At 42.0% G+C, this 18358-nt stretch overlaps 2 protein-coding genes across 3 annotated transcripts; one reads left to right on the top strand and one right to left on the bottom strand.

Annotated features, from left to right (window-relative positions):
• The first annotated feature begins 1903 nt into the window (after positions 1 to 1903).
• On the top strand, positions 1904 to 4672 carry smarcb1a (SWI/SNF related, matrix associated, actin dependent regulator of chromatin, subfamily b, member 1a). Of its 2 annotated transcripts, XM_067231567.1 has the most exons (9): positions 1904 to 2005; positions 2243 to 2354; positions 2477 to 2606; positions 2712 to 2849; positions 2966 to 3093; positions 3203 to 3369; positions 3494 to 3684; positions 4045 to 4176; positions 4300 to 4672. In XM_067231567.1, the coding sequence occupies exons 1-9, from the start codon at positions 1922 to 1924 to the stop codon at positions 4337 to 4339; spliced, it is 1122 nt and encodes a 373-aa protein (XP_067087668.1). In that variant the 5' UTR covers positions 1904 to 1921; the 3' UTR covers positions 4340 to 4672. The 2 variants fall into 2 exon arrangements, with proteins under 2 accessions (XP_067087668.1, XP_067087669.1); XM_067231568.1 differs by lacking the exon at positions 4300 to 4672 and having other exon boundaries at positions 3948 to 4075.
• A 109-nt stretch (positions 4673 to 4781) lies between these two features.
• mmp11a (matrix metallopeptidase 11a) lies at positions 4782 to 16798 on the bottom strand. The gene is made up of 16 exons (XM_067230948.1): positions 16630 to 16798; positions 12727 to 12980; positions 11558 to 11701; positions 11316 to 11465; positions 11221 to 11225; positions 10645 to 10880; positions 10266 to 10470; positions 9634 to 9894; positions 8910 to 9016; positions 7466 to 7570; positions 7073 to 7138; positions 6906 to 6979; positions 6639 to 6732; positions 6024 to 6219; positions 5663 to 5753; positions 4782 to 5532 (listed from the first exon to the last, which is right to left on the bottom strand). Exons 1-16 carry the CDS (start codon positions 16741 to 16743, stop codon positions 5421 to 5423), a joined length of 2214 nt encoding a protein of 737 aa, XP_067087049.1. The 5' UTR covers positions 16744 to 16798; the 3' UTR covers positions 4782 to 5420.
• Positions 16799 to 18358: the final 1560 nt, after the last annotated feature.

The following is an 18358-nucleotide window of genomic DNA, read 5'->3' as shown; positions in this document are numbered from 1 at the left end:
TAGTAATTAGAGATAATCTTTTGTTTAAAAGTTATGACCGTTCTAGTGATTAGTGGGGGAGGAAATCTAGCTAGCGCTATAGCTGGCTATTCTCTCCTCAACTAAAATGGTACAACTTTCTTCCACAATCAGCCAAATCGGCCAAACAAGGTATATATTAGCTTAAATGGTTCATAATCTAGCAAGTTTCACAGAAATCAGAAAAAATAGAGGCTAAACAGTCTCCGTTTTAAATTCGAAGTGGTAAATCTAACACTTTAGAACATCTCACATGGTATCCTCTCTGGCTCCGCTTCGGCAAAAGATGTCTGACAATGATGACGATATATTTAATATTCACGCCCAGTAACCCCTTGACCAATTAGATGTGCTTTCTGTCTATCTGTCATCGACATCATATCTGCCTGGTGAACCTTTTTACTTATCATGATAAGTAAGTAAAAAGGTGATATCTTACACAACCAAAAATGTTCCAGGGGTTCCTTTGTCTTACGTCAACCCTTAAAAACCCAACTCGATGTGTACTCACTGGATAGTGAGCATGTGACTATAAAACTACCCCTCTCTGACTTACTGGTCCAAATTAAGAAGTGTTCAATTCACGTGAAAGGTTTTGGGTTGATTGGTTGATTTGATACCATATGTATAAAAAAATGCAAGAATGGGGATTTATGTGGATGACACGACTATGTATGTATCGTCAGAGAGCATTGAACATGTTGGTGAGGTGCTTCAACTTGAGTTAAAGCTGGTTTCTGAATGGATCATGGAAAATAAACTGAAGTTGAATGTCTTAACTAAATGCATGGTAATAAGTTCTAAATATGCTCTCAAGACAGATTAGAAATTAAGCCTCTCTTTAAAGGGTGCTACTATGGAACAGGTTAAAGAAGTCAAACTGTTGGGTGTCATTATTGACGAAACACTTGTCATGGTCCACTCAGATTAATAATACAGTGGTGAGAATGATTAATGGTATCTATGCCATTAGGAGTGCTCATCTGCTAACTAACACAACAATTAGACTAGTCATACAATCTCTAGTTCTGTCAAATCTGGACTACTGTCCTGTTATCTGGTCTAGTGCATCAAAGCAATAATTTAGTCAACTTCAGCTTGCTCAGAACAGAGCGGCAAGACTAACACTTCACTGCTCTGTCAGGACAGGAGTAATGTGAGAAAGACGTTCTCAACACTAGTACGTGAAAGAGAAACGACTTGCAAGATTGTAAAATTAAATGTGCAACCTTGAATATATTTTGAACGTCTTTTTTTTCATTGTTGAGCATCTCTCTCATAGGGCTGCGCTTTACCATCGTCATCTGGTGTTTTATTGTAGGAACTGCTCCTGTAATTCACACTTTAAACCACTAGATGGCGGTATTGAAGCGCAGCCCAATGGCGCTGTCGAAACAGTGCCCCTTCAAAAGCCGTTCCATAGGGCTGCGCTTTACCATCGCCATCCGGTGTTTTACTGTGGGAACCTGTGCACCTGTAATTCACACTTTAAACCACTAGATGGCGATATTGAAGCGCAGCCCAATGGCGCTGTCGAAACAGTGCCCCTTAAAAACCTGTTCCATAAGGCTGCGCTTTACCATCGCCATCTGGTGGTTTACTGTGAGAACTACACTTGTAATTCTCACTAAGTTTTAATAAAGCTGAACATCCCTTCGTTTAATCATTTTAGTTTGAAAACTTACATAGTTAAAAAGAAACCTGTCACTTTAAAATGTTTTTGAAGAATTGACATTGGTACATATTTCCAGAGAATGTCTAATATAGAACAACAATATAACAACTAATATATCCTTAAACAGGCTCTCATATTTCTGTCCATATACATACGTCATTTTGCAGCGCCAGGTCATTTTGCCTATGCGCATGCTCAGCTGTCAAGCTTTGTTATTGCATTTTCAATATGGCGCTTAGTAAGACGTTCGGTCAAAAACCTGTCAAATTCCAACTTGAAGAAGATGGAGATTTTTATATGATTGGATCGGAGGTTTGTACGTTCATCGGATACGGGAAATAACTATCGTACCAAAATTCTTCATTTTTAGGATCATCTATAACACCGAAAGCAAGCTAACGTTTTAGTTAGCTTGCTAAGCTAGAGGCTAATGTTATCCAGCTAATTTGCCAAAAGGACACAAATACTAAATACAAAGTTAATTGTTATAGGTCATGGTTGGTTTATTATATCTCACGCTTATTCGTTTTTATCGGTTTCAAATTTTAGGTTGGAAACTACTTGCGTATGTTCAGAGGTTCACTCTATAAGAGATACCCCTCATTATGGCGAAAATTGGCTTCAGTGGAGGAAAGGAAGAAAATTGTGGAATCTTCTCACGGTTAGTTGACTTCTTTTTTAGTAAGGCTGTTAGACCTCGGAATTATTACATTTTTATTGAGGAAGTACCTATGTACACAAAGCATTCAGTTTTCTTTATTACTCTGCTTTACTCTTATTCAGATCATGGTTATACAACCCTAGCCACTAGCGTGACCCTACTGAAGGCTTCAGAGGTAGAGGAGATCTTTGAAGGAAACGATGAGAAGTACAAAGCTGTTTCAATCAGTACAGAACCACCAGCTTACCTGAGGTAACCTGTCCTACACAACGTGAATGTTTCTCAGCACTCGTCACAAGTGGGGGATGTCTTGATTTCAGTAACAACTGACATAACATTAAATCATTTGGTCAACAGGGAACAGAAGGGAAAGAGGAACAGTCAGTGGGTCCCCACATTACCCAACAGCTCCCACCACCTGGACGCTGTTCCCTGTTCCACGACTATTAACCGCAGTCGCTTAGGTCGTGACAAGAAGAGGACCTTCCCTCTCTGGTGAGCAACAGCCAATCAAACGATCTAGCCCAAGTTCATACTTTGGTACGCGATTATGACAAAAGTCATCGTTTGAGAAGTAAAGACAAAAGGGAATAATGTTTCGGTTCTTTCAGCTTTGATGACCACGATCCAGCTGTGATCCATGAGAATGCCACACAATCTGAGGTTCTGGTTCCGATTCGCCTGGACATGGAGATAGAGGGGCAGAAGCTTCGTGATGCATTCACATGGAACATGAATGGTGGGGCTGCTTTACAACCAGCGTAGTTCACCATGTGATTGAAGTATTTCCATGTACACTCTATGGCACTTAATGTGCTTATGTACAGCATGTTCCTTGAACGTTGCAGAAAAGCTCATGACTCCAGAGATGTTTGCTGAGATCTTGTGTGACGACCTGGACCTCAACCCTCTTGCATTCGTCCCTGCCATCGCCTCCGCAATTCGTCAACAGATCGAGTCCTACCCCACCGACAGCATCCTGGAAGAGCAGACCGACCAGAGGGTCATCATTAAGGTATGACCTTCACCTCATCCCCCAGTGGGACCACCGACCAGATCTAGGTGGGGTCATCTAGCAGTATTTGTTGTCAAGTTTCACCGTCAAATCTTCATTTCTCATTGCCATATTTACTTCTCAGCTGAACATTCATGTGGGAAACATCTCGCTGGTGGACCAGTTTGAATGGGACATGTCAGAGAGGGAGAACTCGCCGGAAAAGTTCGCACTAAAACTGTGCTCTGAGCTGGGCCTGGGAGGAGAGTTCGTCACCACCATTGCCTACAGTATCCGAGGTCAACTTAGCTGGCACCAGAGGACATACGCCTTCAGGTAGGACAAGCTAATGCTGGACACAAAGTTTCAAGTTTGCATCTCTCATCATATCTCATGTCAGCCCTGAGATATGAAGAGTTTAGTTTTGGATGTGCTCCTAGGCCACAGGGTGAAAGGCAAAAAAAAGTTGTGCCGACAGTATTGCAGGAATTAGGTGAAAGATATCCTCTTTGGTCAGTAATGGTAACCTCTGGCAAAGTTGGATGCGCGCTTCTATTCAACATCTGGAGTATTTCTAAACATCCTTTATCCCCTGCTAGTTGCAACACAGATCCAATAGTTTGAATGTCTCATCACATTCCGCAACTGTTCCTTGATCTTGCTGGACCTCATCGTTCCCTGCTGCTTGTGTTGCAGTGAAAACCCTCTGCCCACGGTCGAGATAGCCATCAGGAACACAGGCGACGCTGACCAGTGGTGCCCACTGCTGGAGACACTGACAGATGCAGAAATGGAGAAGAAGATCCGAGACCAGGACAGGAACACTCGGTTAGTGTTTCTCTGCTTTTTTTTTTTAATTAAAACTTGTCATCACAGCTTCTGATGTTGTGTATTAAAACTTGTGTTATCACCGCTTTTGATGTTGTCTCTCCGTGCTCATTGGTTTTCCAGGCGAATGAGACGACTGGCAAATACAGCCCCAGCATGGTAGTAGATGCCATCAGTTATGACCTCCAATACAAACGAAGGCCACCTGACGAAGTTTGAAGCGGTTGGGATTTGCAAAGCTAACAGACATTCCTTCAGCAAGTTGACCAGAGCAGAGCAGTCATTTGTTCCCCCCCCCCTGCCACGCCCCTATTTTGTGTTTTGTTTGTTTGTTTTTAGCAGAGCCTTGCTATGAGCACCTCCCTACCATGTTGTCCCTTCCTCAGTTGGGGACACGCTTCCCCTTCTGACCACAGACTCTTTTGCCTATAAACAAAAGGCGAAGACACAAGAAATCTCAGAGAATATATGTTGTATTTGTTGTCTTTTTGTACATTTGAATAATTAAAAAAAAAATGAGTAAATGATTTTGATTACCTTCCAATTGTAATTATTTTTTAACTGATTGTTTTAATTATTTAAAACCAACAAATATTTTTTCTCTCCATGTTACCTGTAGAGTATTAGATGCTTGGGTCATGCTTACAACATTCAATGTGACCCAGTTTTGTGTTGTTGTGCTAAACAGTTTCTATTTTGGCCCGAGTGTGTTACACCACAAAGGCAGTAGTTGAAAAGTGCAGACCATGCAGGTTCTCTAGGTAATAGAATTCCAAATAGTCGGCAGATTTACGAATGAGTTCAGCATAACCAGAGGGGCCTTGTATATTGACCTCACCGGGAATGGCGAGAAGCTAAATCCACTGAAAAACTATTATTTTGTTTTGTTCTATTTTCCAAGAACCAATATGAAATGATATTACTGCATCTTGGTAATGTTTTTGTTGCTATTGGACACTGAGAAATTCGATTGTATCTGCCTTAACACCTCCATTTTAATGAGACACAAGGCATGTGTTTAGAAATACAACAGTATTATATATAGTTGTTGGTCAAGTCTGCAATCTGAAGTTACATTTCCTTGTAGGTGCTTACTGTAAGCAAACTACAGTAGTCACCGCCTCCTCTGTTAATCAGCATTCTTCATGAGAATGTAATCTGACTATCCCGACGCTCTTTGCTACTATGAGAGGACATGGAGAATATCCCTGGGCATAGTGTTTAGGAAGGCTGTACTCATGCTGCTACTCATTGGGCTCTTCCTCACCACCTTGGTCTTGCCACAAGTCTCCGTCCTGCTCCTCTGGTAGAGGAGAGTACCCACGGTCCTCGTCAGGGTTATCGAGCCAGGTCCTACTGAAAGAAATGTGCCCATCACCTGAAGTGTCAGAAGGAAGAATGCTCTCTGCAACACCATTTCCCCCCCGAAGCTAGGATAGCTAATAAAACGAGGCAAGTTGCTGCAGCAAATCAATCTGATACTCACAGGAGTTCAGGCGTCCTTAGAAGCTTCCTGCCTCCAGGCTGCTTCGGAAACACATCTTCTAGGAAGTAGTACATGTGTCCAACTCCGATTCCTGACGAGGAGGAAGAGTTACAGTATGTGGTAATGACAGACCTGGGCTTTAACATCTAAATCTACAACAATGAAACTAGATTGATCTACTTCCAAATAATGTCTAGCTGGTGATTTTATTAGATTTTTGGTCATTGTATTATTCATTATTTAATTTAATTCATGTCTGATACTACTAGGTAGGTAAGGACACAACTCACATGTTTTATTGCCTGCTTGGTCAAAAGGGACCTGGAATAGCTTTTATATACACAGATGACCTTTGACCTACCTAGAAGGTCGACCACAACAGAGTTTCCAAGAAGCAGTGAGAATCCCATGAGCACCCAGGGGAGGAAGGGTGCCTGGAAGTTAAGAAGGCCAAAGATGTTCATGCGTATGTGAGGGTTCCTCCTACTCCACACATACACTAGCATGATGGTGAAGGCTTGGCCCAGGAAGAAGAGGTTGGCAAAGAGGCCAAACAACTGAAGGCCTCCAAGTTAAAGAACGTCACATGACAAAAGTTATACAACTACAGTTCGTTCCAGTTACCACCTGTTGATGAACCTAGGATTTACACAGTAATTCCTACCTGACAGATGTAGTTGAGAATACAAATGGTAAATAGGGGCATGTTGAAACACAATCAAAATGCCAACCTTATATTACATTACTTATAAAGTTAGAATTCCCTATTCTTACAGAGAAAAACAATGGTAAAATAGCTATTCTTCACAATAACAAACTCATAAAATTCCACCAAGACCATTGCACAGTATTATTTAAGTCGTTAAACTGCAAAACAACTTTACACAATATTATTAACCAGGAATGCACAGCCAGCTGTGGGGATATACCCGCTGAAGACCATGGTTAGTCTGTGAGAACTGTAATATAAGGATACAGTCATGAGGACACCTCCAAATAGGAACATAAATACAAAATCTGCAGTGCGCCCACGAAAAGATCCCTCCTCCAGCATACGGCAGTAACGATAACTATACTGTATGTCAAGGTTGGGATACACAATCTACCTCACGTGAGAACCAGGGACTAGGGACTTTTGGGAAATTATAAATGGGAATAAGTACAGCATGTTTGGACTCTGGAGTCAGTAGGTGCAGCTTCTGAGAAATAAATTTGCTTCACACATTTCAGTAATCAAAGATACAGAAAGATGATGTTAAACAAAAAACTGAAACCAAGTGAGCCAAAAAAAAGAAAATTTGTGATTAAACGCCAAATCTGTAAAACAGAAATAACAATGTGTCACTCACATATAGCCTAGACGTGATTATTTAGCAGGAGGTACTGATGCTCTGACATGCTCGCTCTCACCTGGTATCTTCTAATAATAAGGTCCGGGTTAAAATAAAGCTGAAAGGGGGTGATGACCTCAAGTTGCTGTAACCAAAAACAAACATACAAAACAGTGAATGGAATAATTCCTAAACACTACTGCTCAAATAAAGCCTTAATTGCACCTCACTAATTGCCTACCTGTGAGTGACTTATCGTGCACCAATGTCTTGTGTGTCCGTTTTAATGAATGTAACTAGTTTAATATTTGTGGTACATTTTGTGACATTTGAGGCTATATCTTTCGACTACTAACACAGCAGCGGCTAAATATTGGCTTTGAATTACTCGTCGGATGCGTACTTTACTTGATCGACGGAGTGGCGTTTAAATTCAGTGTTAACAGCACTCGCATGCATCTCGTTCTCTTACCACGGCAGCTGTAGTCAGGACACAAGCTGTAGTATAAGCTCTGGTAACGGCAGGAATCTGGAAATATTCTTGAGTGAAGCTGCGGGCCATGGTTGCAGATGAGAACTAGTTCGTGCGTATGATGTGTGACTGAGATACATTTGTGTTGACTGTCGGTTCGGCATCGGTTCGGCAACGCCTGCGGTGATGTCGAAGTAATATCAATGGCCACCCTTTCTCAATTGACACGCCCCTGTATTTAAATTGGCTCATCAGAAAGTATCAATTGATCAGCCACACAGACAAAAAATAACTCAAGTTAGAATTTATTTGTACCAAAACATAGTACAGAATTCATACATTTACATTTACATAGTAAATGCGCGATGGAAAACAAAACTTAAAAGTACATAACATAAAGAAAAGATATATAACGTTTGATTACAAAATATGTGAAAATACTTTTCCTTAGTTACACCAACATTTCTGAAAGAGAGATTGCAACAAAATAAAAAGAATATGTTGTTATCTGTAAAATAAGGCACTGTAGATGTCAGTGTCCAGCACTGACTGACTGAACGAATGACTGACCCTGGAGTGACTGTCCTCATGGCTGTCTAATATAAAACATTGATATCCGTCCATCCCTCATTGGTATCCTGTGAGGATATAGCACCACTGTGATATGTAAATACTTCATAATGACAGCAAATATGGTAGGTTTGCCTTAAAAATTAAAGTCCTTCCCTTCTGGAAAATGATCTTGAGCTTTTCTGTACCTAGTTTATAGGTTTTCTGCCCTCTACTGGTACTGAACTGTAGATGGCAGGCACTCTCTTCTAAGATCTTGACCACCGACAGAGCTTGTCTGTTGCCCCCAATCACTGACATGACCCATGACAACAATAATCTGAGTTTTCAAAAACCTAAACAAAACAGATGCATGGTTACTCAAGTAATGCATGTCAGAAGGATTCATTTTCAAAGTTTTCCCACTGGGGTTTTGCCCCCAACTTAACAGCACAACAATGTGCCAAAATAAATATGAGTTTAGCTGCACATGAAGTCTCAACTCTGAGGAAAATTTTGATTTGTTTGTCCTGAGAAGAATAACTAGTCAAATGTGAAAATGATGAATAAACCAGTAAATCAAATACATACGGCATCTTAGATGGATCAAACTCTTGGTTGGGATCCCTACAGAACTGGAACCCAAACCTAAAAATCTCACTTAGCAAATATTCTGTTCATCCACATTTTGATGAAGATAAGAAATCCTCTGGTCTTGTAAAATCAAACAGATTTCGATTTTTACAGGGTCCCTTGCAGATGTACTGGTGGTATTCCAAAAGCGGTTCAAGGCACTTCCAGTCTTTAAAATGTTCAATTTAAAGATCAAGGTTGGACATTATGGCTCACCACTGTAGCAAAAAAAAAATATTATTCATAATATTCATGAATTTCTACAACCAAAAAAGTCCATGCCAACATAACGAGGGTATCCCTCCAGTGAGTTCATCTGTACAGGATCACATTTCCAGTATTGCCTTCCTCTTATAAAGTGGGCGTAACCTGTAAATAGAACACATCCTTCAGTTCAACAGAACAATCACTATGATCAAAGAACAGCAAAGTCTCACTTAAATTTACATTTAGTCATTTAGCAGACGCTCTTATCCAGAGCGACTTACAGTAAGTAGTGTAGAATACCACACTTATGGTACATAAAGTATAAAGTACTGAGTGAGTTAACCCACAGTCACCTTACTTCAAGTTGAGGCAGTGACAAGTTATAGTGTCAAAAAAATCCCATACATGACTTGTGTTTGTGAGCCTACTACATTACATTTACATTTATTCATTTAGCAGACGCTTTTATCCAAAGCGACTTCCAAGAGAGAGCTTTACAAAAAGTGCATAGGTCAGTGATCATAAACAACGAGATAGCCCCAAAACATTGTGGGTAACCAAAACATGAAGCATACATTGTGAAAAGCAAATAAGTGCCAATGGGAAGAAACACAAGAGCATGTAGTTCAACAAGTTACAATTAAACAACATGAACCTCAAAAGTGCAAGAGTGTACCTGTAGGAAAGCAAGCAACAATAATATAATTCAAAGTGAGTACAAGAAGTTAAATCAGTTACAACTAACTAACAAGAGACACAACCTCTCTTCTATCGCTCACCGTATTTGTCCTGGAAAGCTGCATCCACGTCACTGGGGATGCCATCCCATTCTTGCATACTGCGGGGGTAGATGGAGTCCACGCGTTTCTCCCGGGGACTGAATCTCCAGTAGCTCCCAGACCTGAAGAAGTAGGTGTTGTAGCTGCTGTCCTGTCCCCAGCGCAGCGCTGCCTGGACGTGAGGCACCGAGAGGCCCAGTCTCTGGACGGACTCCGGCCCGGAGATTTGCGTTTCTCCATCAAACACCCAGTAGTTCTCACCTGCCGCCACAAGAACAGAGAGGATCATCCAGCAGATGGATCTGCTGTGGGCTTTTAAGGATTTACGCTCCGCTTGTGAAATACTTGATAGATCTGTGAGCTTCCGTTTATCAAGCGACTTGACGCTATTTGTTTTCACTTGAGAGTTAATCTAGGTAACCTTAGTAGATATAGTGTTCGAGGCAAGACAAAAGGGCCATTCCTAAAGTCTGATTCAACTGTTTTCTCTATATCTGTCTATCCTTTTGTGTGTCTATCTGTATATTCAAGTTAGGGCTTGTCGGGTCTTATTGTACTATTTAAATTACAAACCAGTGTTTTATTTCTAAGAAATCACAAACCGCTGTGCAGCATGCCAATGTCTCACCCACCTTGGAAGAACCAGATATTCCCTGATTGGTCTTCAAAGGCAGCATCAATGCTCTCTGGAATCCCCCTCCAGTGTCGTGACGCCAGTGCCGGGTAACCCCGCTCCAGACGCCCCTCCCGAATGCGCCACACATAGCGTGACTTGAAAAAGAACAGCTCTCCACGGATCATAGACACAGCATCAAAATCTGTCTGGCAGGCGTCAGGCTAGACACAGACATACAAAAAGTGTTTCAACTCTTAAGTCTGGAACTGCACATACAGTACATGGCTTAGTCAGTTATATTATATATATATAGCCTTTGTTGTGTCTAATGTGTGTGTCGGTCTATCCCAGCACAAGGACCAGCACCCTTAGATCTAGACTAGAGTGACACTCACAGTGCTGCTTATGATCTCATTGTTCTCAGTGCTGATTTGGGGTGGGGGTGCAGGTTTGGGAGGGACATGAGGACGAGATCCATACAGGTATTGGATCCCTCGCTTGTCATCCTCACTGAGCTGCAGAGGATAGGAGAAACTGTAGAAGGCAGACATCACTGCGCCCGGTTCTCGAGAGTGCTGCAGGCCCAGGACGTGTCCAAACTCATGGGCCGCCACCTGGAGGAGGTCTGTGCCTGCAGTGGGATCAGAGAGGTCGCCCTCCAGAGAGTTTACGATCAACGAACGAACCACAACAAAGTAAATCAAAATGTATTTGTATAGCCCTTTTTACACGCAAGCAATGTCACAGAGGGCTTCACATACGGCCATAGAACTGCCCCTCAACCAATGTAAACCCTCGCGTTACTCTCACCGAGGCGGCATTGAGAGGAACTTTCTAGTGGATGTCCAAGAATTACAAAGCTATCATTCAGTGTCGATGTGACCCGGCATAATGTTAGGGAAGCAGTCTTCATCATGACAGGGTCACCGCAGGGCACTCACACAGTCATTTCCCTCACAGTGTCTCCCAACCGTGACTGTAACTTCAATACAAATGATCACACCAAACCATTTCCCTCACAGTGTCTCTCAACCTTGTCTGTAACTTCAATACAAATGTATGTGACCACAAAAAACACTCACCCATGTTATTGCCCAGTGTCCATGACTCATCATAGTCAAAATGGATTTCTCCCTCTCTGTGTGTCTTAGGGAAGAATGCATGGGCGAGAATGCCTCCGGGGCCGTCAAAAGGCAGGTTATCTCCATGCCAGTACCTGGAGGTTTATATCGGCTAGGTCTTCACATTGAGTCTTTAAGTCTTCAACACTTGTTCAAAGTGAACACATTCAGCATGCGGTGCCCGTACCTGGTGAAGTCGATGACGATATCAGTCTTTCCGCTCGGGACTTCCGTGAAGGTGAGAGGAGTGACTTCGCTCCACACTCTCAAGGCTTCCTGCAAGACTCGACGCACCTTGTCCTCGCTCATCTGCCAGGGGTAGCGTACGATCCTGGAGGAGATATTCATCATATAACACATGCAGACATCAGATTGTAAACCACACACGTGCAAACACAAATACATGCCCTGAGTCTGCTCAGACACATCAGAGACCACCGGCTTCGTTCGTTCCACTCGTTTGATATCAAACCTTCGAATCTACAGAAAGGCTTGCTGTACCTAGACCCTCAGGCTCTGTAAGGTAATAGCGTATCATGGTCCTCCTTCTCTTTCACTCAGTGTCTGTCTTGTAAAACCACCCAGCGTGTTATAAAAGTAAAACACAGTATCCTCGTATCATAAACATGGCACCAGTTCATAAAAGGAAACCAAGATGTATAGCAAGTTAATAATTTCTTCATAACTTCTAGTCCATATCAAACGCTGAAATAACTCCATGGAGTGATGAATCTCTTTATTGTCAACAGTGGATTAGCCAACTTTCCTGAAGATAAAGACAAAAACCATAAGCTCGCCTTCCACAGGACTGTATGAGTGCCCTGCAGTAACCCTGTCATGATGAAGACTGCTTCCTTAACATTATGCCGGGTCACATCGACACATTGATTGATAGCTTAATAGTTCTTGGACAGACCACTAGAAAGTTTTTCTCAATGTCGCCACGGTGAGACGAACGCAGACTGAGAGGCACCAGACACTCCTGCTGAGTGTCTCCCGAGGAGGCCAAACCAATAACGTTGCAGCTTGCTACGTTGTAGAGACACAACTTGTTTACGTTTGTTTCCAGACCCAAACTTTGATGACAGGGCACCTCCCCCTCCCTTGTAACACAACCCATAGGCTTCTGAATGAGAGCTATAGCCAAAAGGGGCGATATGGTAATCCTTGTGATAAATGGAGAGTGTTCTCAAGGACATCATGTACCACTCCCATCTGTTTCAAATATGCTTAAAACATGTCAGAAGAATTGATGGTCTTTCACCTAAATCAAGTTTTGAGAAAGTCCAGATTCACAAATAATTACAGTCATTACAGCATGTGCTCATACAGTAGGTCAGATAATCATCTCCTTACTTGTAGGTCAGGTCATTCCTTTCCAAGCGGCCCCCGTACAAGACAAAGCGCTTCTGTCGGTGTCGCCGGCTGGGAAGAAACTCCTTCTGGGTGGGGAAGTCTGGGACACCACATCGTGGACGGTTCAAGACCCGGGAGGTGTCGGTTGGTGGATGGGCGGCATCGGGGTTTCCGTTGACGACAGATGCATCTTTGAGCAACTCCTGGACATGGGGCCCTCTTCCTCTCTTTTTAAAGTCATGCAGATCAGAAGACTGGTGCCAACCCTTTAAAAGAAGATGTTTTCTGAGCACCATTAAATGTTCATTAAAAAAAAAAGTAGTCATCAGCAAGCTTGTTATCAGGTTTCTCCATTCGGGTGAGATTTGAGGCCCCTGTTGAAAACCAGACATGGGTCCTAATGGGAGCCTTGGATATATATAGGGTAAATAAAACGGTGGAATTTAGGACAACATGCCTAATTCCAGCTTTGCTTTTCCTTCAACTGGCTTCACGTCTCCTAGTATATACCAGACTTGAAGTGGGCACGAAACCTGCTGCACAGCCAGTATCATTACAGATAGGAACTATTACAGTAAATATCGCCCTGCAGAACTCAGAGGAAATGGCCCTCCTCATTATCTCAAGAGCAAATTACAGAGCCACACTGTTGACGGCGCTTTTCCTCCGTGCCTGCTTGAGGTGGTATACTTCAAGGTCCTTTACTCACTTTTGTGGCTTTATAATCCTTGAAGCCTTTTTTTTTTCACTCTCATAAATGACCAACGGTACTTTACATTTCCAATTACACGGCTACCACATGCATGCAAGACCAAAACACGAAGCACATTACATTCACAACAACCAAGCATGTTCTTCTTATTAAACCGCTTGCCTGAAATAAATCCTCATTGTAAGTCATAGTCTTAAGGGGAAATACTGTTGAGATGAGCCAGTCTCCCTCCGTCCTGTTCTGTGAAGCTGAACTGGTATGGTGTTGTAGGATAACGGGAACAATGCCCAGCAGGATTCATGGAATGTGCAGCAGAGGTCTCAGTGCGAGAGGGCCTTAACGGGAGTTATGTGCCCCTAATCATGGGAGGAATACTATCCCAAAAACCCTGAACCTGCTCTTGCATTTCAGTCTGTAACATGAGGAGGTTACTAATCAAATTCTGAAATGTTGCATGTACCAAACTACAAAAGAAAAGGGGCCTGTGTTGGCTTTTGGTCTACATTTACATTTAGTCATTTACCAGACGCTCTTATCTTACAGTAAATACCGGGATATTCCCCCCGAGGCAGGTAGGGTGACGTGCCTTGCCCAAGGACACAACGTCATTTTGCACGGCCGGTAATCAAACCGGCAACCTTCTGAGTAACAGCCCGATTCCCTAACCGCTCATCCATCTGACACCCCTACAAAACATGACTGGTCTTCTGCAGCAGGAGTTTTTTTTCCAAAAGACTATAGTTCAAAAGAATATAGTTCTGCAGGTTGTTGACAATAACCAACATCCTGTGGTAAGTGAAAACACAGCTACACCTCAAGTATAGGTTGTGATGTGATCAGTGGCATTGCCAAAGGAGCTAAACTACAAATACTTCGGCAATACCATTCTAGATAGGAGTATCAATGGAGATAAGTTACCGCGATAGCACTCGTCCCCTTTCTGTATTGCAGTCAGCTTCTCACTTAATTTCAAAGCAGACAGAGGATATCCTGAGAATGTAGCAGAATGTTCCAGAAAGCCCTGAGAGGCCCATACGTTTCTGCTGACTTTGCATGAACATAAACTATTGATGAAACACAAACCCGGAGGGCGAGCCTTTGAGCCATTTGAGAAGATTTATCATTGTGCGAGGGTGTTTGAAAGAGGAGAGGGGGGGTTCATTACATGTATAGACACATATAGCTTCTGGTTACAGTGATGACAAGATCTATGAGATTTTACCTAGAGGATCTGACAGAGTGGTATTCAAACAGCAGAGGTAACATGTCTGTACAAGATGCTTTGGAACTGTATATCTATCTCTAACAAACCCCCAGACATAATATAAGAGATGGGCTCCTTCTCAGGACACTATCCAGCAGTCTAGCTAAAACCTGCACTGACAAAGTCCTACCACAACCCACACACTGCATGTGGGAACTAAATTACAGATTCAGGAAACCATGCAACGCTCCAAGCACTGAGTGTGGAGCTCGAAACTATTATGATGCAGGGGAAATTGGCTATACATGATTTGTGTGGACACTGGAGATTCCAGATAACATCTTAATTTGAAGGGTGTACTGTATATTCCAGTCTCTAAACTGTTTCACTGGAGGAGGATTCCACTGATGGTTTGTTGGTTAGATGATATCAGTAAATACCTTGCAATCTCGTCTCCTTATCGTCTTAATCCAAAACATCCATCAGCAACACTAAGCAATGGGAAATTATCCAAATCCACTTGAAATGTACTTAACTCTTATCTTTCCTGGCAGGCTGCCTCTTCCTCTAAGACCGTAGCCTTCCAGATTGTTTGTCTGTGGAATTCAGAATGTGAATGGCTGACACCACTGTCACTGTGTATAACCTGATCACAGTTTAGCTGTCCTCTGAGCTCTTCCTCTAAGTGAACAGGGCTTTATAGTCTGAATACATAACTGTTAAAACAAGCATCTTCCAATGTGTATGAATCCACGGATCTGCAGCTGTGGGCCAGATTGTTCAGCTGGTGGAAGCTATGGGAACCGAAAGCGCTCTCTGATGTCACCTTTGCTCTCACGGTTTGCAGCAGTGGGTTTTGCCAGAGGACAGAACCAGCAGGGCCAAACAGGAAGGAGAATCAAGGGACGTGGATTTTATTCACAAAGGGAAATCCAAACAGTGAGCCATCGCGTTCCCTCCATTTTCCCTGAGAGAGCAAACAGGCACTTTGTGTATCCTGACCCAGATGCCACAGACAGAGAAACTTGTCTGTGCTTGTATAATCACTCACTCTTTTGTCAACAATGAGAACAAATTGACAAAACTACAGATTTGATTTCCAGCTCAGTCATCAAGACACATAACATTTGATTATCATGTGTTGTAATCCCATGTGCAATTCATGCATCAGAATAGATGCTTTCGAAAAAATATGTGTGTACAGTAGATGTACAGTATGGTATTATTTTATATCTTACTAGTTTATTGTATTAAAGCAAACCAGTGCAAATCATTTGAAGAGGCTTCTCCCCTAGCTTCATGCACAAACATTACAACATGTATAACAGTAAAATTCCTTAGATTTGCATGTTATTACGGTGTTCTGTCGTGCTGACACAAGAACTCGTTGACCTTTAATGTATGACCACCTGCTTCTCTTTGCATCCCACCATAGACGCCTCATTCCGCATTTAAATCCAATGCATTATATTGTCGTGACCAAGGCTTGTCTAACCCATCATGGAATAGATATTTTCGAGAAATAGATGCTTTATTTAAATTGATCATCATAACAAGGTTTTACGACAAAAACGTGCCATGATATTTGCACATCGGACCTAAAATAAACACAATAAGTAATGATTCCTTAATGCCGGAAGAATAAGGAACTAATCACTTTAGATCTTTGGGCGTGAGTCTTAGTTACTGCGAGGAAATGTTTGTAGGGCCATATTCAGAAAGCATCAAGTTCAGAAAGCATCAAAACACTCCACAAATAGAGATGTGGTAGCCCTCCGACGTAAAGAAATAACGTTCTGCACAGGTGAACTGACCTTTACAATCAGTTTGAGAAGTTCAGATTTAGTCAACCTGAGCTTTTTTAGTTGATCTATAAAGCAACATGTAAACTCAAGTGTTTCTTCCCTGAGATAAATTGAGATTAAATACCATTAGAGTTGAACTACACATGTTCAATAAACTGAAAGATTATATTTTCTTCACTTACCGGTGCAGCTTTATACCTGCTTGTTCCACGCATTGGCAAACAATGCATGCTTCGTATGCATTGCAGTGCAAAAGCGCAGCACACGAGGAGACAGGTCCGCATCATCATCATCATGTGGATCCGTGGACAGCTTGGATGAGAAAGTCCCGCCGTCTGAAGGCTCCTGCCCTTGCTGGAGCCGAGGAATGACGGGAAGCACGGCGTCTAAAGGGTCTCTTATAGGTTCCGATTTCTTTGTTCTCTTTTTCTTCACATAGACTTTCTTTATAGCCTGGAGTGATAATACCACTTGTTACCACGTGACTCTTAACCCGTTTTATGCTGTGCACTTGAACATGGATTCAAAACAGATGATATACCCGAGGACGAAGGATAAGGATGTGGATATTCTACATTTAGGCTATTTATAAAAAATTATGTTTCCGCAATACCTGATTATCCCCCCTCCCGTACAATTTAGGTAACAACTTACAACAAGTGCATGAAAATAAACTATTTATTTGTCACTTGCTGGGATTAATGGCATTAGAACAGTGAGGCTTGAGTGTGTTATCACAGCTGACATGCAAAGCCTGATTATTGAAAAAGTTAAATTGACTCAGAGTATTGCAAGCCACTAACCACAGTGGGTCTGTTATCAAATGAGGGAGGAGTTTGAGTGTATGTGTGTGTGTGTGTGTGTGTGTGTGTGTGTGTGTGTGTGTGTGTGTGTGTGTGTGTGTGTGTGTGTGTGATAGAGAGAGAGAGAGAGACAGAGAGAGAGAGACAGAGAGAGAGTGCGTGCGAGCGAGCGAGAGAGCATTTTAAGGAAAATATCAACAAATGAATTTGGTACTGTTAACTAGAGAGATGCTTTCACTAAAGCTTGTAAACTGAAGCCAGTAATGAACAAGAAAACAATGACTGCTGTGCAATAAGTATCAACACCTGAATCTACATGGATTATTCTATATTGAACATTGGACATTATCAATGAAAATAAGCTGCTTATCAGATGCTGAAATTATATCTCGTCTGAAGTGACTCTGATTTCTTTGTACCATGTTAATGATTAAGCATTTGTTTGTAAACTGTGTGCAACATTGCTCTCCAGTGAGGTCATTGGCTGTGTGGGGGGCTCATTCCACAGAGAAGGCCATTAAAACTGGTAGACATTAGACCTTGCTGCGTCCATCTGTCTCAAATGGCAGAGCCCAGCATGAATCCCATGGAAGCCATATATTTCCTATCTTTGAAAGTCACCAAAATCACACAACCCTGAAAGGAGAATAGACGTCAATCCTCAGTTGTTTGATATTTAAACCAACTGTTCTAACTTGTTTAACGTTGTAGTATTGTATTGTAGTACTATTCTGCATCAGAACTAATTGTACAGTATGTATTGCTTGTGTGATCGAATCATTTATATATACATATAGGACTTGACCTTTCATATATAATTCAATATAATTATAAAATATTATTTTATTTCTTAATTTGGCAGTTAGGAGTGAAACATTGAATCTCAGCGTGTCTCTTAAAGAATCAATGACCTAAAAAAGTGTTTCATGTTTCTCATGCTCTGCAAGGGGTTTATGTCAGCTTTACCCCTCAAAACAAAGACCACATGTCAACTAAATGTAAACCAGAGCTAAGGCGTTCAAGCAACCCATTGCTAAACTACCTCATCTCATTGGTTGGAGAGAGGGTTATGAAATGTTGCCCTAGGGGTAACCATTAGCCCTCTGTC

Source organism: Osmerus mordax, chromosome 28 (assembly GCF_038355195.1).
Source record: "Osmerus mordax isolate fOsmMor3 chromosome 28, fOsmMor3.pri, whole genome shotgun sequence".
In the NCBI taxonomy this organism is placed as follows: domain Eukaryota; kingdom Metazoa; phylum Chordata; class Actinopteri; order Osmeriformes; family Osmeridae; genus Osmerus; species Osmerus mordax.
Note: the sequence above shows the minus strand (reverse complement) of the source record. Positions and strands in the feature narration are given on the sequence as shown.

Bases quoted from the DNA above. Each gene is read 5' to 3' on its own strand.
- smarcb1a (XM_067231567.1), top strand. From the start codon at position 1,922: ATGGCGCTTAGTAAGACGTTCGGTCAAAAACCTGTCAAATTCCAACTT. The intron at 2,006-2,242 runs GTTTGTACGTTC...TTCAAATTTTAG, and splicing joins TTTATATGATTGGATCGGAG to GTTGGAAACTACTTGCGTAT. The intron at 2,850-2,965 runs GTGAGCAACAGC...CGGTTCTTTCAG, and splicing joins AAGAGGACCTTCCCTCTCTG to CTTTGATGACCACGATCCAG.
- mmp11a (XM_067230948.1), bottom strand. From the start codon at position 16,743: ATGATGATGATGATGCGGACCTGTCTCCTCGTGTGCTGCGCTTTTGCA. The intron at 12,981-16,629 runs GTAAGTGAAGAA...GGTTGGCACCAG, and splicing joins GCAGGTATAAAGCTGCACCG to TCTTCTGATCTGCATGACTT. The intron at 6,220-6,638 runs GTATCCTTATAT...GGAGGCCTTCAG, and splicing joins TTGGAGGTGTCCTCATGACT to TTGTTTGGCCTCTTTGCCAA.